Here is a 25,450-nt window from a genome sequence, read left to right on the forward strand (position 1 = left end):
AATAGGACTTCTGGGTGGGGACCAAAAGTGGACTGAACATAAAATTAGCATGCATTACCCCTTTGAATCATATTTAATATTGTCATTATATACTGCCTTTTTAAAGACAGTACAATATTTTATTCATTGTAATCAATGTGCTTTGAACACACAACCTTCCTCCAAAAAATGAGGAAAGTTTCAGAATAAAGCACAATCTATTAATAAAGAAAAGAGAATGTCACGAACAGGGCCGGCTCCAGACATCAGCTGAGCAAGCTCGTGCTTGGGGCAGCAGATTCCAACGGGCGGCATTCTGGTCGCCCTTCCCCTGCTTTTCTTTTTGGTTTTTCGCTCCGGCCGCCCTGTAGGGAGCGGAGGCGCGGAGCACCCTGCAGCAAACTCAGCAGGGCAGCCCGTGTCCTTCCCTCCCAGCCAACCTGAGCAGCGCAGAGCCCTACTAGTAGGCAGCATGGTGGAAGGGGTTGCGAGGCAAGCGCCCCGCTGAAGTCCTGGCCGCCCCTTCTCTTCCCCCCCCCCCCCCGCTTCCTTCTCCTCCCCCCGCTAGACCAGGCGCACACTCCGCTGCATGTCTGCAGCATAGGGAATCCCCCTGTACCCTGGCTCCGGCCCCCCTGCAGGTTTTTTTTTTTCCCCCTTCTGCTTTGCTGCTCCGGCCGCCCCACAGTTTTTTTTGCTTGGCGTGGCAAAAAAGCCGGAGCCCGCCCTGGTCATGAAACACACACACTTTAGATTGAAGAGGAAAAGAAATGGGAAGGGGGAGGGAGGAGAGAGAGAGAAATTCTCCCTAGGTTAGTGGCAGAATCACTGTCTTATTCAAAACCAGACTGAGTAAATCAGTTCAGATTATACTATCAGGAACCATCCTGTACAGGTAGGCAAACAGAGTAGAAGACCTGTAAATATGTTCCACAATACCAAACCACTTTAACAGTGCATCACCATATGTTATAATACAAACACCTTCCTCTCACTTTGAGATTTAAAGCAGATTTATCATTTCACTAGCAGAGCAGAGCTAGTGAAATCAGTGAGTAATTGCAATGCTAGTTTTCCCATGGTCTGGACTGAGGTCTTCACTGAAATTTTGTTTTTAAACTCTGGTATTTTAAGTTTTCCCATGCATTTAGTTCTCTTATATGGTTAAGTCCCCACCTGCCCCTCCCAAAATCGGTCTCTCCTACTGGTCAAGAAACCCCCCCCACAAACCTACCAAAGTATGTTTAAAAGGTTTACAACTAAAACTGTGGAATAAACACATCTCCAGAAATATTACCTCCTGAAATCAAATGGTGAACTTCCTTGTTGCAAGTTTGATGTATATGGCCAAGAAGCCAAGATTTCAAGTACTATCCTATCCAAAACAGTCACAGTACCAAATGATAGGGCTACAAAATACCACCTGAAGAAAGTTTGCCAAAATAAAAATGGGAATATTTATTATCTTTTCTACTAAAGCAATGCAGATATTTTGAGATTACACATTGGTCTTTGCAAGTGGTTTACAGCTAAATTCATACTTTTCAATTCTGTAAAAAATTAGTCAAAGTTCATAAAAACAAAGACACGGGGGAAGTTGGTGAAGAGAGTCAGAGACTATAATAACTGTTAATGGTGATGAACAGAGAAAGCCCAACCGTTATTTTAAAATTCTGACATTCTCTGCATCATTAGAAATCCAAGTCCCTTAACGTGGGATAAGGTGTAAATATTTTCATTAGGAAGAGATTAAAATATATGGGTACATTAGTTGCACATTTTCAGATCTACAACAATGGCAGTTCTACTTCCCAATAAGCTATGAGGAATTGATCAGCTACAACTGTTAAATAATGGAATTTGATCAAGAGACTCTAAACATTACTTAGTAGATACTACATGCACATGATGCAAGGGGAGGAGATTTATAGACCCGTACATACGATACAAGACAAACTGTTACAATTGTCAAACGTGCGCTGGACAAATTTAAAGTTTATGGAAAAGTCTTGTAGGCTTGTTTCATGAAAACAAGGTCAGAAGCACATTATTGTATATATTTTTCCTCCAAAATTATCTTCACTTGGCCTCCTGAGCTTTCTTGGCATTCTGTTTTTCTTTTGCCTAAAAAAAAAAAAAAAAAAAAAAAAAAAAGCATGTTATACTACAATGAGAATACTACCTACTTTTGTCTACAACTCAAAATATACATGCCTGTCTGTTACCTCCTGGAACATAGAACACAAATGATATTTTACTGTAACAAAAGCCACTTTTAAACATAAATTTGGATGCTTGTCGAATGCTGCACATGCAGTTACTAAACCTTAATATCATCTCTGGGCATACACTTATATAATACAAAACAGGTTAAAGACCTCTTGACTCCTTGTGGAAAAATCTGAAAAAAAACCAACACTTTACTTAAAAAACAGTTTAGTCTTAAGTTTCTATCTTTTTTCATATAAAAAAGGAGAGATATCGAACAATAAGATTTTTATTATTCTGGAGATCACCTGCTCATGCAGTTTATTCTCCACCTGACAATCATAATCCTCTGTATGAATATCACAATTGGAGTGGTGGGAAGAAGCATATAAATCAAACAGAAAATGAGCTCAGGTGAAGAATAATCAGTTTATGAGCTCTGAAGCAACAAAGATCTTTTTACCGGTATTTTGCTTCATCATCAAGAAGCACAGAGGAAGAAAAATACAGAAACTAAGAGCGAGGTTATTTGCAAATAGAATTTCTTGCTCAGTTTTCCACAACATGTTAAAAGTCTACATTCCATACAAATGAACGCAATTGTTTTGCGACAAACTTGCAGCCTGGTACATCGTTTTCATAATGCCATTTAGTAAAATACTAATATGCAAATTTTGGTTTTTACCAATATTCAACTAGAAAATGTTGTGTTGAATAGTTATGCGAGAAGATCAGACAGGCAATCATTTCCCTTAGGATGCAAAATAAATAAATAAATAAATAAATAAAAAAATCTGTCATTGTTGAAATAGAAATCCCTCTTCATTTTCTATCTTGTTATTCATCGTATCATTTGCTGTGGTAGCTGCACACTAAACTAAGATCAGCAACAGAATTCTGAGGGGTGACTTTCCTCTTGATGTGTATATATGGAGCTCTAAATCAAGCTAAACTTTCTTTAAACACGGATCACCCGAATATGTCAAAAAGATATGAGTGAGAATTTCTTCATTGTCTCAATCACTCAAGTTTGAGGCAGTTTTCACCAGTGGTGAGCTGGAGCTGATTCGCAAGAACCGGTTGTTAAATTTAGGAGCCAGTGTAGAACCGGTTGTAAAGGGGCCGGTGGGTGGGCCAACTGCGGCCCACCTGAGCTCCCAGCTGGGGAGGCTCCCCCAGCCCCTCCCCCGCTTCCCCTGCCCTCTTGCAGAGCTCCAGTGCACCACACCGCCAGCACTCTGGGCAGCTCTGCAGCTCCTGCTGCTTTGAGCAGCATGGTAAGGGACTGGGAGGAGGGGGTTGGATAAGGGGCAGGGAGCGGAGGTTCTGGGGGTGGCGGTCAGGGGACGGGGGGTTGGGTAGGCATGGGGAGTTCTGAGGGTCTGTCGGGGTGGTGGTGGATGGGGTCGGGGCAGTCAGGGGACAGGGCGAGTTGGGTAGGGGGTGGGGTCCTGGGGGCAGTTAGGGTGGGGGGTGGTCAGGGGACAAGGAGCGGGTGGTTGATGGGTTGCGGGTTCTGAGGGGGGCTGTCCGGGGCAGGGAGTGGGTTGGGTCAGATGGGGGGGGGGGCAGGCATGTGGGGCTTGTACTCACCACGCGGTTCCCTACTGGGTCTTCGGCGGCACTTCGGTGGGGATGGGAGTGTCTTCACTTGCTCCGGGTGAAGGAGCTGCCGCTGAAAACCCGGAGCAAGTGAAGGTCCCCTCCCCCACTGCCGAGGACCTGGTAGGGAACCAGTTATTAGGATTTTGGGAGCTCATCACTGGTTTTCACATTAAATCTTATAAGCACCTAGGGGCATTTAACTTGATGTCACATTACTTGACCTCTTCCCTTTATATACAGGATTTTAGAGACTAAAATGATATTGAGAAACATTATTTACCTGTCCATATAGTAACTGTGGTTCTTTGTATAAAAGGTGTGCATGCACCTAGTTCTGATTGCCACTTGCTACTGAACTGGTTTGGCTCTAACTAAAGGACCCTGAAGTAAAATTCTTTGTGCCCTGTACGAATCCTCTAAGTCACCCCTGAAGTTCAGTAGTGAGAAACAAACTCATAATATGTAACTTAATACAAAAACCATACAACATTGTTGGTAACACAAGATTGAAAAATATATAGTTTAATTCAAAACAAGAAAATTCAAAGTTGGCTTAATTTCTCTGGGTCACATTTAAACTACTAACTGTAAGGAAGTTCGTTCACATTTGCATGTGTACAGAGAGAGAAGTGAGGCCAACTACTTAAGGATCTTTAAGATTTTTTCTGTGTCCATTTCACATGGTAAAAACATTAGACAAAACACGAGGAAGTGGCAGAGACCAAAATGCCTTCACCTCAAAACATGGTGGTCATATCATCAACTGGTAAAGCAGTGATCTGACCAAGCAACTGGCCTTCTAAACTCTCCCTTTACCCCCAACCCAAAATGTTCAATTAAATGAAGATGCTTGTTAAGCTAAATAAATAGCTATTTATTTAATATAAGAGTCTAACATCAGGGATACATGTTATATCTACTGCACAGGAGACACATATGCAAGCCAGTACCATGATAAAAACCCCAATTAAGTCAGCTGTTTGAATAACCTAACAGTTTAATGATCTTAACAGGGAGACAACTGAAACATTACATACTTTAAATAAAGTTTAAATCAAGGCATGTTTAACATTAAATCAAAACTATAGTGGAAGCAGCATAGAAAGGAAACAGTAAAAGTTAGCAAAATCAATAAAGTTAGGAAAGATCAAACGAAAGAAGCAGACATGTACAACATAATGGCCCTTTATGCAGCAATACAGCCACCCATGGGTTGCCATCTAGTGTTCACAGATAGTATAGACTGGGTCCTGGAATCTAATAAGACAAAGGATACACAGGCCTTGTGTGTGGACAAGTTTTAGATTTCCCTGCTCCCCTTGGGGAGATAAGTTATAGGGCTTCTCTACACCAGAGTATATCGTACATCTCTCACAGGTGTGAATAAACCACCCACTAAACAACACAGGTTACACTGACTTAAGTGTTAGTGTGGACAGCGTTATGTCAGTGCCGCTGATACAGCTACTGCCCCTGGGGAGATGGTTTTATTATGCCAATGGGAGAGCTTTCTCCCGTCGGCAGTGTCTTCACCTGACATGCTACAGCGGCACAGCTGCACGCATTTTTAGTGTAGACTAGCCCTTAGTAAGACTTCCTTGCATCTGAAGAAGTGAGGTTCTGACCCACGAAAGCTTATGCTCCCAGTACTTCTGTTAGTCTCAAAGGTGCCACAGGACCCTCTGTTGCTTTTTACTTCCTCATGCAACATCGTGATTCCTTTTGCCCTCCACTTCACTAATATAGTCGTTATTGAAAGGTCCCCTGCTTTTACAACATTAGGGGACTTTGGGCTATCAGAGAAGACCCTCCCTGGAGTTTTTGCTCAGCAGAGTGTGCACCCCCATCTTGGTGAGCACTCTGCATCTTCAAAACACAGGGCTGGAGGTGGGGGGAGGGGATGGGGGGGGAAATCCCCATATATACTTGCCATTTAGCTGCACACAGCAAGTTTAACTCAATAAACCTTTTTCCGCTTAAGAATTCCAGTTTTAGAAGTGCAGCTACATTTCTGTTCAGGTAGAAAACATGCAAAATACATGAATTAATACATCTTGCTTCTTTAAAAAAAAAGTCATAAGAAATGCTCACCTTCTCTACCAGTGGTATTAACTGTTGGTGTTCCGCTAAAGTTTTTAACAATTCCATGATGAAAGGCAGGTAGTTATGTTTTCTTCTAATATTTTCAATCTGAAAATTAATTGCAAACATTAATGGAACTGCTATGTGTCAGACAAAAGGGACCTCTCCCCCGCATTATAAGAGTTCTCTGAAGGTTACATTCTCTTTTTGAGCCAGGTGCCAAGTTCAGATGTTGAGGTTTAGAGCACTTCAGACAAGTCAATGCATTACACAAAGTTTGTATGGCATAAATATAAACCCTCCTTAAGACTCATGCCACCTTATATCATGCCTCTTACCAAAACACTCAACCTGAAAATGATTAGACAGTTAGCATGTCACAGCTCCTGCTTAACATGCTGACAAATACTGCTTAATTGTGCTCCCCATCTCTCGTTTTATACTTCAACTACTGTATAAGCTCTTTAGAGCATGAACTGTCTTTTTATTATGTATTTGCACACTCCCTAGCACAATGGGGTTCTGCTCAGGACTGGTTCCCTTAGACAAAATTGAAATACAAAAAGTAATTAGTAGTGTTTATCAATTTTTGACATCAGAGGAAAGATGCTTTACAGAGATAAATCCTCCTAATAGATCTCATAGCACTTTGTAATATAGCAAAGGCCTAAATATGCAGAACAGAAACAGAATTTAAGTTCTTATAGGTGGCAAAGGTTTCAATAAAAAAAATTCTATCTTCAGGGAACTAGTAAAATAAGTAAGGTTCTCCAAAAGAAATTACTGTATCCTGTACAGATATGCACTTTAGTAAAAAGCTTTAGGAGTATCTCCCTTGATGGTGACCTGCATAATTTAAAATAAATTTATTTTCTATCCTACCCAACAAGGGGCAGAGAGATATTCATAGATATTAAAGATGGGGAAAAACCTATATGGTTACCTAACTCATTCTCTTATTTCTCTAAACATTCCACAGCATGTATTCTGTAGGTATAACAAACAAACAAACCAACCAATGGAGCTAGCTGGCCATCACTTTGGAGAAACTAAAGCAAATAATTTTGAAGTTGCCTAGTTATTGTTGCTTTTATATCCCCTGAAATCATTGGTGACCGGCTCCAAATGTTGATCAAAAATGGTATGTCTACACCGCAATTAAAAGCGTGTGGCTGGCCTGTGCCAGCTGACTCAGGTTCATGGGACTGTTTTAGTTGCTGGTGCAGATTTTCAGCCTCGGGCCTAAGCTCTGGTGCACTCCCACTTTACAGAATACTAGAGACTGGACTGCAGCCCAGTCCCAAATGTCTGCATCACCAACTAAAACAGCCTGAGCCCAAGACTGCTGTGGGGGTCTAACTGCACTGCAGACGTATCCCAAATCTTTCCCCATTTCTAGGAATACAATTAAATACGTTCACATTAATTCCTTATTTAAGATAATCAGTCAGAATCTCTGTTAAACATGCCAACTTCTTCTGCACTTCATTCCATTCATCAAAAACTAGGGGCTGGATTTCAAAAAGCAAAGAATAAAAATATGCTCTGTTAGTTTCTAAACAGTGTACAATCTCACATCCGTACCTAATGTAAAGGCCAAAAAAATGCAAGCTGTTTCTATACCATATTCAGGAATCACAGATATGTTCTCATACAGAGCATCAAACAGCTAAGTACACCTCTACCTCGATATAACGCTGTCTTTGGGAGCCAAAAAAAATCCTACCGCATTATAGGTGAAACCGTGTTATATCGAACTTGCTTTGATCTGCCAGAGTGCGCAGCCCCGCCCGCCCGGAGCACTGCTTTACCGCGTTATATCGGGTTGCATTATATCGGGGTAGAAGTGTACTTTCATTTTTCTGTAGTTCATTGCCAATCCAGTACACACATCTGATAAGCTGAATATCAAATGTTCTTCATTAACTTTAAACATACCCTTATAAACAAAGAAAGGTGGAAAAGTTCATTAGAAATATCAATCTTATAAAAGGAGTTCAAAGGGATGACCAAAAAAAAAAGAAAAGAAAAAACCCACAACACAACACTGTAGCAAAAAAAAAAGAACAAATTCTGAGAAGTAAAAGAATGCCACTATAGAGCAGAATTGATGGTGACCATGGTTGTAACTTCTTGAGGCACATGCAACTGTTTCTTTCCAGAAGTTCTCTTGTAAATAATGAAGTGCAGCTTTCTGATGAACTTTTATATATACACATACTTGAATGGGAGGAGATGGCAGAATAGGGGAGGCTTCAGAGAATATACATAAGAAAATGTATAAGAAGAGTATATAAAAATATCAGTTTCCCAGCTATCTAGAAAGAAAGACGATGAGTGAACAAACCAATAACTCAGGAGTAAGTTGACGCATGTGAATAATGTAGTGCAGTGCCTTGCTAATACCCTTTTAATTCCTCCAGCCTTGATGTGAAGGAGCATGAGATTGGTCTCATTTCCAGGCCTCACATCAAACTGGCTCTTCATTACGATCTTCCTGACAGTTTTACTATGAAAACAAAACAAAATAAAAACTACACGTACCTTGTATCTTTTTAGTTTTTGGTTCTCTTCTTCAATTAACATCTGATATTTTGCAACTTCCGACTGAATGGAACTTAACATATTACCACTCTGGTCTGTATCCATTGGCTCTTCCTTAAAGAAAGTAAAATGAATGCAATAAAGTTAGAATTTTATAAAAAGTCTGGTTTGTACAGTGTTTATACTGCTATTATCTAAATTAATATTTTAAGGACTGTGGTAGCAATATGCTACACCTATTTGGTTAATTTGGTCTTAGTGTTATACACCGCAGCCCATTAACATAATATCTGAGCATCTTTCATTTAAAGATCAATAGCAACATGAAGTCCATAACAGACTTCATAGTCTCTGGCACATCTCCCTTTGTGGAGTAAAAACACTGCCCAGGTTTTTCTTTTCTCCCCCCTCACTCCCCTTTATGGGGCAGGAATAGAATAGTTAGTTGCAAAATAAATACTAACTAAAAAGTTATTTTTTATAACCCTTCTAAGCAAAAAGTGACTGTGGCATGGAACTATTGCATTATTTAAATATCATATCCTACCTCTGAAAGTTGCTGCTGTAATTCTGCTATCTTCTGCTCATATATCATTTTTCTGTCAGACACAATGGCCATAAGGTTAAATCTTATCTCCCCTTCGCTGTATCTAAAAGAGAACATAGTTTTCAAAATTACAATTTTATTTGGAGCACAGCAGCTCCAAATAAACAAACAAAAATCCTCTATGGTTTCCTTAATTGTAAATAAATATTTATTTATTTCACATTAAAGTTGTGGATATTGTTTCACTCTTACCATGGAACAAAAAAGTCACATCATAGATGACTGCACTGAACTACAAACACTAAATATGGTGATTAGTCCAATAGTTACTTTTACAGCACCTGCACAAAGGTTTATTTTCCCCATCTGAGCTTAAATGTTAATCTTTCTGTTTATATAATTTGACTGTTAGTTAACTGCTTTACACAATATAAAACGTAGGCATATGAGAAGACTCCCTTTAGTAACTGTCCTCCATAACTGAAATCACAAACAAGTTGTGTTTCTAGCCCAAGCTGTTTTGGAGTTGTGATTTGAGGAGGAAGGTTAAGAAATTAGGAAAACTGATGTCCGTAGCTTATTTTTAGAAAGCTAAACAAGAAAAAAGAAAACTACTTTTAATCGAAGAAAGTTAGGAATTGGTTCTTTTGCAGTAAAAAGTTATACATGTATGTTCTTTAAAAAAAAAAAGAAAAGAAAAGAAAAAGAAAAGCACGCTGGACATTTACTTTTGTATTCGTTTCTCTATGACAGGCCTGACAGCACTGATCCAATCATCTTGATTACAGGCACCTAGATAGGAAACAAACAAAACAAAAAAAAAGAGCCAGCTTTGCTGCAAATTCAAGACACTGACAATTCAAGCTCTGAATACTCATTTGCAAAGGCTACTAGTGGATCTCTTCTCTGGAGAATGACAATACTAGATTGTTCAAAATGATCTTTTTGAAATAGGAAGTTAATCACTGGTTCTTGTTAATACCTTTCAATATTCTACTGAATAATATTTAGAAAAGCAACAGAGGTGGATTAGATTTTAAAAGGGGGAAAAAAGGTCTAACCTTCACTCTATTACTGGCAGAGGAAAAAAAGCACAAGTCATTTGGTGAGAGTGTAAAGGCAGAAATTTGGTTTTCCAAATTGGGTGGGGGAGGGAGCAAGTATATGAAATTCTTGATTTTTTTCCTCATGCAGTAATTTCTGCCAGAAATTTAGAGACTTTAGAAACCTTTATATATCATTAGGATCATCTATTCTTCCATTCTGTTCTCCAAATTTTGGAGGGTTCCTCCTCATGTTTTAAAACAGTACTTAGCACTTGTAAAGCATTTGAAGATGAAACAGTAAGGGCTTGTCTAAATGAACATTTAATGTGCATTAACAGTTCCTTATAGCACTTTGATCTACTCTCATTTCAAAAAGAGGACTAGATCAAAGAGACATAAGATTCCCCCTGTAGTTTTATCTGTATTCTTCACTTCCAGTCCTAAACTGTTGCACAGCATACTTTTAAATTCTGTATTCACTATAGTAGTGAGTTGAGCAGCAATTATATGCATACTCCCCAATCCTGCAAATGGATTCCATGCCAACAGATCCTTACGTCCACAGAAAGCCCATATATATCAATCAATGATATGACATGCAGGTCTGACTACATCAGGGCCATTGTCTGGTAGGAAGTGGGTTTTTTTGTTTTTAAGTGATCAGAATATTTCAGAATGAAAGATTCACTATACTGAAACTAATAATCTTTCACATTTATCTTAATAATTGAGAAACTATGACAGAAATACACCTTTCGATGATGCATTTACTTTACTAGTTTTTACATTACCATAATAAATACTGCAAGGAACAAATAAAGTATTAATTTAGTGCCAAGTAGTGAGATTTCTACTCTCATAACATTAGGATTACAAAGATGACTAACATGCTCCCTGGAATATAAAAAGGCGGTGGAAGGCAACATGAAAAAAAGATATGGTAACAAGAACTGTTCCAGGTGAAACTGAGCTAGTTTAACAAGACTTTGCAAATCTTAAAAATTAGAAGAGATATCTGATAGATGACAACATTTAAAGTGGAATGAAAAAATTAGATTTAACTTCTTGACCTAGCATTAACAGGCTCCACTTCTTTGTACCAGTTGATTTTGCCTTGGAACTAAAATATTAAGGGAATGAATAATAAAATTCTGAGATTCTGACATCACAAAAACTAGTTGAAAGGAAAAACCTGAAAAGGTGGGGGAGGGGACTAATCCAATTAATCACCCTTTTCAATACACTGTCTAAATAAGTCTCTCAGTGAAAGATCAAAAAGTATTAAGAACCAGCTGTTATTTCAAAAGGACAATTGTTTTGGTCACATATGGCCACCAAAAAAACTGTGAAAAATGCAAAAAGGTACAATGTTTAAATTAGCCACAGTGAACTAAACTTACCTAAATCAATTGGTCCTTCCCTTAGTCCATCTAGTTCATATAGCCTTCCATTAACAGGAACATAGCTTACAAAGTGAAATGCATCTTCTTCTTTTGCTGATGACTTTGCATCAAACTCAAACATTTGTTGTCTAAAAGGTTAAAAATAAACAATGCTGAAGTGAAAGAGAAAAGTTACTGGATTTTGTATGATTTGTAACACGCATAACTTTTGTTACCTGGCAAAACTGTTGTGAACCTGCCGAATCACTTCAGAGTTGCTTAGTGCCAAACCTTTCATCTAAAAATATATAAAAAAAATAAAATAAGAGAAAGAACATAAGCCAATTGTTCAAATCAGCGTACACCAGGTACAAAAGTTAGTTGCACTTACCGCAGCATCAAAACTTTGTGAAAATTCTTTAAATTCTGCTAGTGTCTCTCCTAGATGGATATCTTGATGAATACAGTTTAATAGCACGCTTACTATGGCTTGAGTAGCACAAGCATTGTTTATTACCTAGAAAGAGGAATGGAAAGTGAGGACCAGTTCATTACAGATGATGACATAGAAAGAATTAAAAGTTGGACCAATTCTTCCTTTATAAACCCTTATTTTCCATTGATTACATGGCTCTGATTTAGGTTACAAAAATTTCAGCCTGGAAGCAGTACCAATTTTTTGGTAAACATGTACTACCACCTAGGTAGCAAATCTAGCCTGGACAGCCATAAAAGCCTCTGCTGTACAAGACAAACCAAGTGATGCTGGTTGTACAGGTACAACTGGCAAAATAGACAAAGTGCAATTATTCTAAGTAAATATATTAGAAACACCCTGTAATCTGCCCCCTCACTTCTTCTAAAAGAACAGTTAAAACAGAGTAAAGAACACAACAACCTGACCAAGATGTAGTGATGTCATCGATTGCTAAAGCACAGCAAAGAATCTTTTGCTTACTTTTAGACACATTTGTTACTTTTAGTGTATACCCTTATTCTACTAGTAATTCAGGGCTTCATCCTTACTCAGGCTGACTAGCACCTTACCTTGCTTGATTTCAATGGGACCACTGGCAGAGTAAGGTATTACTCAACACAAAAAAAAGTGTCTGAACCTGGCTGTTCATATCGCTATTTCCATTTCCCCCTTTAAAATATAACAATACCATTCAATGAACACTACAAATTAGATTAACAGGGGAAAAGACTACCAAAATATAAATTTTTAAAAGAGTTCATCGCATGCAACCTAGACTTAAGATAGTCCTGTTAAAAAAAAAAAAAAAAAAAAAGAAAAACCCTCAGCAAATACACTGAGTTAGTCTCAAATTCAGATCTGTTGTGTTAAAAAGTTTTATAAACTTCTATGAAATGAAAAGCAAGAACTTTCAAGAACACTTATCTTCCTTCAATCCAAGTTAATTTTTAAAAACTGAGACAGTTGCACAAACTAGTACACCAAAAAATTCAAGCCAGTTAAGAAGGTAGAGTATCAGCCGTAATTCACCTTGCTGAATATTTTTTTTTGGTAAAATATTCTATTTTTTGAAAAAGTAAATCAAAACCTTACTGCTAGTCAGAGCTTTTGTTCATTAAAGAGAGATACATGGCCTAAAACATTTTTTTTTAGGGCTGTCAAGCAATTAAAAAAATTAACCGCGGTTAATCACGCTGTTAAACAATAGAATACCATTTATTTAAATATTTTTGGATGTTTTCTACATTTTTAAATATATGGATTTCAGTTACAACACAGAATACAAAGTGTACAGTTCTCACTTTATTTTTTTATTACAAACATTTGCACTATAAAAAAAATAGTATTTCTCAATTCACCTAATAAAAGTACTGTCATGCAATCTCTATCATGAAAATTGAACTTACAAATGTAGAATTATGTACAAAAAATAACTGCATTCAAAAATAAAACAATGTAAAACTTTAGAGCCTACAAGTCCACTCAGTCCTACTTCTTATTTGCCAATCACTCAGACAAGTTTGGTTACAATTTGCAGGAGAACATTGCCCGCTTCTTGTTTACAATGTCACCTGAAAGTGAAAACAGGCATTTGTATGGTAGTGTTGTAGCCGGTATCACAAGATATTTATGTGCCACATGCACTAAAGATTCAGATGTCTCTTCATGCTTCAACCACCATTCCAGAGAACATGCATCCATGATGATGACAGGATCTCCTCTATAACTATCCAAAGCAGAGCGGACCGACGCATGTTCATTTTCATTATCTGAATCAGATGCCACCAGCAGAAGGTTGGCTCTCTTTTTTGGTGGTTCAGGTTCTATAGTATCCACAGCAGAGTGTTGCTCTTTTAAGACTTTTGAACACATGCGCCACACCTCGTCCCTCTCAGATTTTGGACAGCACTTCAGATTCTTAAACCTTGGGTCAAGTGCTGTAGCTTTAGAAATCTCACACTGGTATTTTCCTTGTGTTTTGTGAAATCTGCTGTGAAAGTGTTCTTAAAAACAAACGTGTGCTGGGTCACCATCCCAGACCGCTATAACATGAAATATATGGCCAAATGCGGGTCAAACAGAACAGAAGACATACAAATTCTCCCTGAAGGAGTTCCGTCACAAAATTTAATTAATGCATTTATTTTTAAACGAGCATCATCAGCATGGAAGCATGTCCTCTGGAATGGTGGCTGAAGCATGAAGGGACATACGGCACGTAAATACCTTGCAACGCTGGCTACAAAAGTGCCATGTGAATGCCTGTTCTCACTTTCAGGTAACCCTGTAAATAATAAGCAGGCAGCATCTCCCATAAACGTAAACAAACTTGTTTGTCTTAGCGATTCGCTGAACAAGAAGTAGGACTGAGTGGACTTGTAGGCTCTAAAGTTTTACATTGTTTTGTTTTCGAGTGCAGTTATGTAACCAAAATAAATAAAAATCTACATTTGTAACTTACACTTTCATGATAAAGAGATTACATTATGGTACCTGTATGAGATGAATTGAAAAATACTATTTATCATTTTTATAGTGCAAATATTTGTAATCAAAAATATAAAGTGAGCACTGTACACTTTGTATTCTGTGTGCAATCAATATGTAGAAAAACATCCAAAAATATTTAATACATTTCAATAGATATTCTATTGTTTAACAGTGCGATTAATCGTGATTAATTTTTTTAAGTTAATCACGCAAGTTAACTGCAATTATTCAACAGCCTTTTTTTATAATATTAATTCTTATTATTATTATTATTATTATTATTATTAAAGGGAAGTGAAATATGGGCTCTATATATTGAAGATGTTGATCTACATGTTGAAGGATGGAGAGTGAATATTACCTTTCAAAAAAGTGATCATAAAAGATATGGGGCCATATTCTGCCTTTAATTACCTTTATGTGACTCCTTTTAAGTCAATGGAGTTGACAAGGGTGTAATTAAGGGCAGAATTTGGACAAGGAATTTGTATTGGTTTGGGGCTATGTGCAGCATGAGGGATGATTATTAGCTGTAAGTTTGTAGGGGGGGGGGGGAAGAGAGAGGAGAGAGAAGGGGAAGAGACTTTCCAGTCTGTGTGAGTAGCATCCAGTATAAAGGTTTACATACATTTTAAAAGAAGACAAGGTAAGGTTAATTATATATCAAGCATTTGAAATATACTTCAGGGCTGTAAACATGAAACCACTTCCAACAAAAAAAGTGAACAGACAACATCTGTTTTCTAGTCAAAGCAGGTCAGAACAGACTGACACCTTCTCTTTGGCAAGATCGGGGAAAATAAAACAAAATCCTCAAGATTCCAGGATGCTAGAAAGTGCTCTATTTGTACTTTATGTAGTGAACAGTACATTGCTCCATGATAGGAGTTTATCATTCAGTTGTCCAAAAATAGGTGTGTCACTGGAAAACTGGACTGCATCTATACTACTGAGTTAGAATACATATTTAGCCTTTTCCCTCTTCAAGCGCATGCATAGCTTTGCATGTAGGAAATAAAGTTAATCTAGAGCTGCTATTTAAAGGAAAATATGGAATTATGCTCTTGGAAATTGTACGGCTCTTCTAACAAAGGTGCAGTGTTACAACATGCCTCAAAATGTCAGAGGGAAGGGGAAGACAAAAAGTTATTTTGACTAATTCACAAGTTACACACATTAAATACAGCCATCTTGGTATGGAGGACAAAGCCAAGATGGACAGATATTTCTTAGCTTGTTGAATACATATTATTTGATTCCCTCAACCCTCTTCTCATTTTCCTTGCTCCCCTCACCTTCTAGAAAGAACCTGAAACATCACCCCTTTTTTGAGAAGACTCAGCTGTTCTAATGTTGTACACCATGCCAGATATAATTAATTGATTTATAATGCCCAGAAGCCACCTGTTAAGATTGGTGTCCCAATGTTCTAAGCATGTAAGACAGACTTTGCTTTGAAGAAAGTAGAGTCAATTTTGAAATAAGATAAGTGGGTGTAAGACAATGGGAAGCAATAGTAGAATTAAGACACAATAATGACAGTAACACATGTTTACACAGAGCATCTAGATGCATAGTTATACAGTGAAGCCAAGGGATGGAGCACATGGGAACACCATCATGTCCCTCAATTAAGACAGTGGGAAAGGGAAATAGAAGCATCAAGAGACTGGCAGAAAGTGAAAAACAGCACACAGCTGTGAAAGATAAGAAAGGACAAGATTTAAAAAAAAAACTGCATGACGTGTAGAATGCACTCAATGTTGAGGATGATGAAGTTGGAATAGAAGCTCTGAGAAATGACCAGGAAGGGTACTTGTAGATACTGGTGAGAACAGTTGCAGTAAAGTGGAAAGGTCACAAGCCAGACTGAAGGGGAGAAGTTGAGGTAACAGCTGAAGATGGAATATATATGAACTTTAGGTGACAGAGAGAAGGGAGACTGGATTAGCAGGAGACACAGATGAAGTCTAGAGTAGGACCTTAGAATGAGGGAAGACCACAGCAGATATATTATCAGATGAAAAACTGAAGGGAAGAGCAAGAGATTAAGGAGAAAAACAAAAGTGGGGGGATAGGGAATCACAAAACAGGAGGTGATGGGCTCAACTGGAAAGTGGGTGAGAAACTTCAGAGACTATGGAGAAGTAGGGGAAAGGGAACATCTCTTTCGAAAAAGTTAGCAAGGTAGTGGGAAAACAATGGAAGGGTTTTACAACAGAGCCAAATAGTGGCATATAGATGGGATTGCAGGCCTAGGATAATTGAGAGTGGAGAAGTCGCTCTTCTTAACCAGGAAGATAGAGGAACTGCAGGAGGAAAGGTCCATAATTATCGACCTTTCTTCAGAGGTGCTGAGCAAGTGGATGTGGATGTTAGGAGTGAGCTGTGAGTGGTGGGATGGGCTTTGCACCAGGAATGAGGGGCAAAGGAGTCAATGACTGAGTTGATAAATCAGAGGAGGGGACATAAGTCATAAACAAATTACAGAAGGACTTGAAGACGTGAAGAGGGTGAAAAGGAACAGTGAAGACAAGCTTGACCAAATGGCTGTTTTGGTAACTAGGAAAGCTGATCCAAGACTGAAAGTCAAACAAGGAAAAGAGGACATGGAGGTGGGAGGCTAAGGGGTTGGATGGGAACTCAACATGGTAACTGAAGATCAAGATGGACACTTCAGATGACAGCCAGACATACAAGAGCAAAAACAAAAAGGAAGATTGGGTTACCTAACCCCACTCCCACCTTGTCTTTTCTTTGGTTCTACTGGTGTCTCCCCAAGTATTTGCCCTTCTATTTAAGCATCTGTGTTGATGCCATACTGCAGCAGTATGGCATAAAGCGATCTTAAATAAGCTAGTACAAAGCTTTTGGCTTTACTCGTTTAAACCCAACATCATAAGTTCACCCAGAAACCAATATGCAGTTAATGCCTATCCCAGAGCACTCATGTCACATGCTCCCAGTGATATTCACCATTAATAAGTGGGAACCAGTCTTGTGCATCAGCTTGAGTTTCTGGTTGATGTCACGTATAGCACTACATACGTTACAATGCAGTATTCCAATCCACTTTCTTGTGGATGGGGGGAGAAGTACCTTGGTCTTGTAGGTCAGCTATTCTCTTTTTTAAAGAGTTCTGGAGAACCAAAGAGGATAAGGGCTGAGGGTCTCGCATTATAATACATGGGTTTGTATCACTGTGAATCTTGTAGATTCATCTTCTAAACTTCTGCATGCCACAAAATAGATTATTTTACCAGATCTGCAGCCAAACGCAACCATGTTACTATAGGGTAGATTTGGGTTCTAAAACTTGTTATTTTCAACACATGCACAATTTTACCTTTCAGAACAAACGTAAATTCTCTATATTAGTTATACTCCATTATAGACAATCCCTCCATGACCGTGACTATATTGTATGTGCCATGAGGTGCAAATGTTTCGTAATTAATTCGTCTATTAACCAGATTAATTCTCAAATTGGGCCAACCTCAATGCTCAAATTTAGCATTACTAAACCTGCAAACGAAGGCTTGATCCTCAACCAATTTAAATCAATGAGAGTGTTACATGAACAAAACAAATCTCCCCAGATTACTGGGATGCACTTATGCCTAAAATCCATTCTTTGTATGTGACCTTTCCTCCCCCGCCAGGTACAACGTACTTAGTTCCTAGTTAGTGTTCTATCATGCTACTGCAAAACAGTGAATGAATATCCAGTAAAAATTCATATGTCATACTGATACTTGGCTAGTAAAATATTGAAGAGACCCAACAAAAAAATTAAAACCAGTATAAAAGGTGTCAACCCACAGTGGCAACTTGTGCAAATGTTGTTCTTGGAGAGATGGGTCTACTTCTTGTGCTAAGCCATAAGCAATTGTTCCTTGGCAAACAGTGGTTTGCAACATTAATGATTATTGAATACTTTAGTGGCAGCATTAACACATGTAACCACTGTGTGTGGAAAATAAAATTAAGGGTCTGGTTTAACAACACACAGACGTTAAGACATTCAGAGTTAAGGCTGAAATCGTATCCTTAACTCACCTCATTGTGCCTAGGTATCCTAGCTCAAATGGCATGTAAGATCATCCAGAGTTCTGAGGCCCCAAATAGAGGACCATATCATACCTAGGCATAACAGGGAGGCCAAATTTAACATGAGTACATATAAAACTGACCAAGATAATAAAAAGTTAATAAGCATGCATATTAAACATACTATCATTCAATTTATTTTTCAAAATACTCAAGCTCTAACCTGTAATACACAGTAGTTGTTAGATTTCAGTTACTAACCCACAACTACGGTACATATTCATGTGCTTTAAAAGCGCTCAGATGCATTCAAAGCTTGTTTTTAGATTGTTCCATTGTCATGTGAGGTATTTAAATTTTACAATAAAACACTGTTTCAGAGTTATGATCTTTTCATGTAAAGTTTACGTTCAGAAATTTTTTTTAAAAAGTTTTAAGATGTATGGAAACTTAGGTACAAATTGAATTGTAGCACTGAGAATACCTTTATTTTGTCCCCATATTATAGTACTATCATACAAGGATATATACACACTTAGTCTTATAAAGATTTATCATTACATTATAAAAAAGTTTTCAGCACAGAAGTTAACAGAGTACAAGATCTCGATCTAGATTGTAAATTTTTTTTTTTTTTTTTTTTTTTTTTTTTTTTTTTTTTTTTTTAAGAGAAAGAACATATGGAAGGAGGATGGCTAAAAATTTGGGTTTTGAGAGCAAAAGAGTTGGGGGATCCTCAAGATGTTTGGAACTCCCACTGTATTATTAATTATTTTTAAAAGAGACTATGCAAACTGACACCACCAATCCCCAATGTTTACTACTTCATTGGCTTACTTCAGTCTTACACAATTGCCAGGAAAGTTTGCTTGCCCAGACAGAAGATCTGCTCACTCTCCCTTACACTATGGTGGATTACATACAAAAAGGTATTTTATTCGTCTGTTCTTTACAAAAAAAAAAAAGCAGCAGTGGAAAAACTTTATAAAATAGCAATCTGTTCTGAAGATGACCTGCAAAGGAAAAGGAAAAAAAAAAAAAAAACCTAGGCTTATACCCCTTTTTGCTTCTTTATGATGTATAAAGAAAGTTTTACTGCCCCTTGCCCCCCATTTCTTACAAGAAACAGCCCTGGTCGTCCCTTGTTTTGCTGGAGGACTTGTTGGGTAGCTCTCAGACCACAATTGATGTGGCTGATTCTTTAACGAAGGTTTATTTTCCCCTAAATTTTAATCACTAAAAGTTTAAAAATACCTATTTAACAGTCTCATTTAAAAAAATGAAACAAACACACACACAACAAACAAACAAAAAAAACCATCACTCTTCCCCTCTTAATGACCAGCTTTCACACTCCTATAAGCCATAATTTTACTTGTTCTCTAGTCACACTAAATCCTTCAGTATAGACAAATGTGAATTTCTAATGTATAAAACAAGCAAGAGAACTCTTTTAGGCATCCTTATTTCATCAAGTGCTTTGATTTAGTTAGGCTGCTGCACTTGTCTAATATGGACAAGGTCAAAGAAGCAAAAAGGTACCCTCCTTTTCCCTTCTCCTCACCCCCCAGCAGGTCATTTTTCAAATATTTGGCGCCATCATGTGGCAAAATCATGCACTACTACTTTAAGAGCAGTTACAAGTGCACATTAGCTACTTCTCACCATTTAAAAGAAATACAATATGCCAGACACTTCAGAGCAGTCATTACTGTCTGTAAGAGGGTGTCCAAAAAAGCCGATTTCCCTTTCTCCCATTACACAGACAAGCTATACTTTCAGGGTTCAGAGACTACCAAGAGCCTTGGAAATTAAACACTCTTTCACCATTTGCTTTGAGGTTTCCTAGCTTTTTCCATTTAGAAATGTAATGTTATTTGAGCTTAGTCTCTGTATTTGCATTCTATAGGTCAATTCTAATAGGCTCCTTTAAACATAATCAAATAAAACAAGTTGTTAAACACCAAGTGCAATGCTTCAGAAACGAGCCTAATGGAGAAAGAGAAAAGACATGAGCAAGCGTAAAGCAGAGGAACACACAAGTGGTCTAGAATATTTAAGAAGCAACAGAATGTTTGATTATGGTAGAAAGCAGAACCCAGAATAATGAATATGCAACCAACCATTCATACAGACACTAGCTGAACTGTCAGCTATCTCACTGCATTACAAGACCACAACAGGATCTTAGGCTTCTTGTTTGATAAGACTCAAGAGACTGCAGAGAAAAATGAAGAAAGTGGGATTAGGAAAGGCCAAGGAATGAGGGCCTCTAGAGCAGGGCAAAAGAGGAGTGAAAAAGGAAGACAGTGGGATAAGAACAAAGCATTGATGAATTTTCATCAGCATATGACAGAAGCACAGATATAGAGGAGCCATGATAGTTAGAGGGGTTAAGTATGCTTTTTTATCTCCCACATTTCTATTTGTGGATAAATCTATGTGGATACCTCTCAACTTCCTAAAATGCAAATGTGTGATAATGGTCTCAATTTATAACAGATACAAAAACAAACAACAAAAATAGCAGTGTTCTACTTATGACACATTTCTATAAGTTCTGTTTCAAGATTTGCAAGATTTCAGATCTTTACAAGGACAAATAGGAACATAATATAAATTTTGTGGAAAGGATGAATATTTGGTTTAAACTGAATGCTATACCTCTATATTTGAGAGGCAAGGTATGATGGGTGGGGCTCACCTCTTATGAACATCCTAGCAGCTGGGTGCAGTACCATAGTCCTCTTCCTAGTCTTGGTGTAACCTGTAGGTTTGTCAGCCTTGCTTGGTGGGTCTTCAGTGGCACCGTCTCTTCTAGGGTAACAAAAGTGCTACCAAAACTATGTCTGTCCTCATCTGGGTCTTCAGTCCCAGCTTTGGGCACTTTAATCTCAGTTCTTTGCTCAGGCCTCCAAACATGCCTTGTTTCCTTCTTGAGGTTCACATCACTTGGCCAGTGGGGGAACCTGGGCCCACCCACTACTCCAAGTTCCAACCCAGGAACCCTATAAACAGCAGCCATATACTGCTCACTTCAATTCTTTGCTGGTACTACCTTGGACCTCCTCCTACCTGGCCTCTATCTTCACCGCTTACATTTGGGGTGCAGTTCTCAGGTCCTCTGGCCCCAGCCAAGAACTGACCTGCTAAGGCCCTACAATTATTTTTATCTGAGCCTGCTGGGCTCCAATTGGCTGCTTCTGTGCAACCTCTCTAGGCAAGCCAGGAAGATCCACCTTTGTCACTCCTTTCCTGCAGCAGGGTGTAGAAGAACTGTTGGGCCTCCAGTATGGAGCCATGAAGGCCAGGTATACCCAATTACATACCTCCCCCCACAGAAAGAATTTGGGGTGGTGATCCTGTCTGAAGGCAGTGTTCTCTCCTATGCAGTCTTTGCCCTTCTTCCTCAAGGTATTCTCTCCCAGGCCCCTCTCTATGGAGAGCTGTTATTAGTCCCTGCCCTGGTTGGTAGAGTCAGGACCGGCTCCAGGGTTTTTGCCGCCCCAAGCGGGTAGCGGGGTGGCGGGGGGTGGGGGGAGGGGAGAAAGAAAGCCACAATCGCAATTGCGATCGGCGGCAGCTCCACTGCGCCTCTTTCTTCTTCGGTGGGAATTCGGCAACAGGTGCTTCCCTCCAAGAGGGACCCACCGACAAATTGCAGCCGAACAGCCCGACATGCGGCCCCTTCCCCCTGCTTGCTGGGCTGGTGCCTGGAGCCGGCCCTGGGTAGAGTCTTCTGTCTCAGGCTTCTGTCTGGAGAGCTTTTGTGGTCCTTGCCTTGATTAATCAGGTGGCCTGCTTGGTCAAGGTCTTCTCTCAGGCACCTCTGCCTGAAGAGCTTCTGCAACTCAGGCTCCTTTTCCTCCAGAGCCTTCCATCTAGCTTCTTTCATAGCATCAAGTTCTCTACTATACGTCTCTGGCAAGGAGAGAAGGCTTCTCACATTCTCTCCTCTCAAGGCTGAGCTGTTTTCAGAAGCCTTGGTCTCATCTCCTCAGAAAGACATCCAACAACTCAGGTTTACTTAGGACTGCCAGTAGAGTCTGCCTCATGGCACCAGGTTGCCCTTGTGGACTGTTTGCTGTCACCTCATAGCCCCCATGGGGCATGTCTGTGTACACTGACACCTCAGCAAGATGTGCATCAGTGATCATAGTTGTTTCATTCCACACTCCTTCATCCTCCACTGGATAGGTTTGCCGACCAGTTGTATACATTGTTTCCAGGTCCAGTTCTGATGAACCTAGCTCAGAGGCATTTGTACCATCAGACACCTTTTTCTTATCTTGCCTTGGGGCTCCTGCATCTCTTCCTGCAGCAAGTCCATCTTCAAAAGGGCAAAACTTTTTTTATGTGGCCCATCTCTCCAACCCAAAGACAATTAAGTCTTGTCCACCTCCCTGCCCCTAGCAGAGTTTGTGGTTCTTCCCACAGCTCACCCCAGCAACTCAGTCTTTTCCCACCCCAGTTCACTCAATGGCAAGCAGCATCCACAACCATAACATCTCCTCAGACAGGTCTCAGGCCCACTGGATCACTCTTGTCTACCCAGTGCTTGAAGACATTGCTGTTTCTTTCCTGCAGGATCTATAACAGGTACTGCTGCTCCTCTAGCCTGTCTAGTTGTTGTGGCAGTTCAAATCACACCTTCCGCTACTCTCTGTGAGCCTCACTGAACTGCTGATACACTTCACACATTTCCCCTCAGCCCTCACTTTTCTTGGCCCCAAACCATGTTTTATCAGTCTATTTAGCAGCCACCACAGCCTCTGGCATCTGAGGGAAGGCATCGTTTGTGACTTTGACCTTCCCTGGCATCTCAGTACTCTGTACCTGCCAATAATCCATCTTGTCTGTGTTACTCCAGGGGCAAACTGCACTTGCATTCCCTTCAATCACACAGTAGATGCGTCTACTTAGTGGGCCATCTGCCTTCTTTCCTTTTGGCACCTGCGACACCCAGGTTTATTTGGATGACGTCATGGCTTCCCAGCTCCCTTTCAAGCTTCAGATGAGATATCAGACCTCATGCACTAGAGACAGGAGTAAGCATCACTGCGCTGACATCGCTCCTTGACGGGAAGGGAGTCTTGTAACCCCACCTGTGATACCAAATTGTGATGGAGGGGGAAAACTCAGCTCGAGTGCCTGCTAGCAGCTGGGTATGCTACCGCAGTCCTTTCCCACTCCTGGTATCCCCTGTAGGTTGTCAACTCTGCTTGGTTGATCTTCAGTGGCTCAGCCCTCTGCCCAGTCATACAATCAAAACGAACTCCTTCCAGGGTAACAGAAGTCCAACCAAAACTGTCTATCTGCCCTCACCAGGATCTTCAGTCCCAGCCCTGGGCCCTTTAATTCAGCCCTTTGCTTGGCCTCCAAACAAGCCTTGTCCCATTCTTGGGGTTTGCACCACTTTGCCAGTGGAGGAATCCCAGCTCCTCCACTCCTGGTTTCAACTCAGGAACACTATAAATATCTGCCATGTACTGCTCACTTTGATTAACTGCTGCTACTTCCCTGGGCCTCTTTCTACCTGGCCCCTTTATCTTTGCCCCTTACTTAGGGTTAAGTTCTCAGATCCTCTCTCCCCGAGCTTGAGCAAATGAAGCCAGAACCAAGCTCTACTTGTCCCTTGAGCTCCTTTGGCCAGATAGAAGGGAGTACCCTTCTTTGCCCCTCTGGTCCCAGCCAAAAACTAATCTGCTAAGGCAATACAGCTTCTTTTATTTGAGCCTCCTGGTCTGTTGGCTGCTTCTGTGCAGCCTCTTTATGCAGGTCTGGAGGACCCACCTTTGCTGCCCCTTTCCTGGGGTGGGGTGTCGGCAGACACAGGGCCTCCTGTAAGAAGCCACAAAGGCCAGCTGTAGCCCGTCATACATACCTATATGCATTAAAAAACAAAAACAAACGAAAAAACCTACTACTGAACTAACTTCTGTTGGTTAGAAAATTTACATTTGATCTGGTTACTCTTTCTTGCTTTTCTAAGTCACTAGTAATATACATTGATCTGCCTGCCAAAGCAAAAATATACCTCTACCCCGCTATAACGCGACCCGATATAACACGGGTTCGCATATAGCGCGGTAGCAGCGGGGCTCCGGCGGCGCTTTAAAGGGTCCGGGGCTCCAGCTGCTGCGGGGAGCCCCAGGCCCTTTAAATCACTGCTGGAGCCCTGCTGCCTCTACCCCAGGGCTGTAGCAGCGGGGCCCCACTGGCGATTTAAAGGGTCTGGGGCTCCCCGCAGTGGCTGGAGCCCTTTAAATCACTGCCGGAGCCTTGCCGCCCCTACCCCAATATAACAGTGTTTCAGCTATAGCGTGGTAGGGATTTTTGGCTCCCCACGACCACATTATAGCAGGGTAGAGGTGTACAAGAATTCTGTATTAGTGCATTATATCTAATGAGATAAGATGGATTTCATTAACAACATTTTCAATCAGTTGTTTCAAACCTTATGTATTTCAGATATAAATAATTGAAGGAATATTTTCAGATTAAGTTTGTACGGAAAACAGGTAAATATGGCTCTAGAATGTGAACATTTCCTATAACAAAGAGTATTTGAGAAATATAGTGATAGCAGCTCTACTTTGATGGAGTGAAAATTTTTTTTCCCCCATGATCTTTTGTTGAAAGTGGTTTCAAAATATCATTGACTCATGAAGATTTAAAGAAAAAAAAAAACAAAACGAACAAAACAAAAACACACACATTGAAAATAATCCTTTATGCCACTGAAAGGAAGTTTTAAAAGCATCATTTTCATTTACTCTTCAGCTCCTTCTTCCAACAGAATGTTACTTTTTTGGCAAGATTTTGTCTGACTAAACATACCTCGTACACATGGGGCACCTAAGGAAGTCACTGAAAATACTGTACCTGTTTAGCAAAAAATAGTGTGTCTAGTCTGGAATCCTGAACAACAGAGCCTGCTGGCTCTTCTCCTGGCTGCCACTTGAAGAGGAAGATCAGCCCATGAACCGGTCTATAAAATAAAATGTCAAAGCAGAAAAAGTGTGATGAAGAACTACGC

General features: G+C 39.7%; 1 protein-coding gene across 2 annotated transcripts in view; it reads right to left on the reverse strand.

Annotated features, from left to right (window-relative positions):
- Window positions 1-1,408: 1,408 nt before the first annotated feature.
- UCHL5 (ubiquitin C-terminal hydrolase L5) overlaps window positions 1,409-25,450 on the reverse strand; it is a 29,836-nt gene continuing 5,794 nt past the window's right edge. The window contains exons 1-10 of one of the 2 annotated variants that reach the window (XM_054038327.1): window positions 25,297-25,384; window positions 18,421-18,504; window positions 11,785-11,910; window positions 11,630-11,691; window positions 11,412-11,542; window positions 9,694-9,757; window positions 8,966-9,068; window positions 8,419-8,532; window positions 5,884-5,982; window positions 1,409-2,103 (exon numbers count right to left, since the gene is read on the reverse strand). In XM_054038327.1, coding sequence (XP_053894302.1) covers window positions 2,059-2,103; window positions 5,884-5,982; window positions 8,419-8,532; window positions 8,966-9,068; window positions 9,694-9,757; window positions 11,412-11,542; window positions 11,630-11,691 — 618 coding nt within the window. In that variant the 5' untranslated portion in view covers window positions 11,785-11,910; window positions 18,421-18,504; window positions 25,297-25,384 and the 3' untranslated portion in view covers window positions 1,409-2,058. Of the gene's footprint in view, window positions 2,104-5,883; window positions 5,983-8,418; window positions 8,533-8,965; window positions 9,069-9,693; window positions 9,758-11,411; window positions 11,543-11,629; window positions 11,692-11,784; window positions 11,911-18,420; window positions 18,505-25,296; window positions 25,403-25,450 lie in introns of those variants that run through there. The other variant, XM_054038326.1, reaches the window with a different exon arrangement.

Source organism: Malaclemys terrapin, chromosome 8, assembly GCF_027887155.1.
Source record: "Malaclemys terrapin pileata isolate rMalTer1 chromosome 8, rMalTer1.hap1, whole genome shotgun sequence".
Lineage (NCBI taxonomy): Eukaryota > Metazoa > Chordata > Testudines > Emydidae > Malaclemys > Malaclemys terrapin.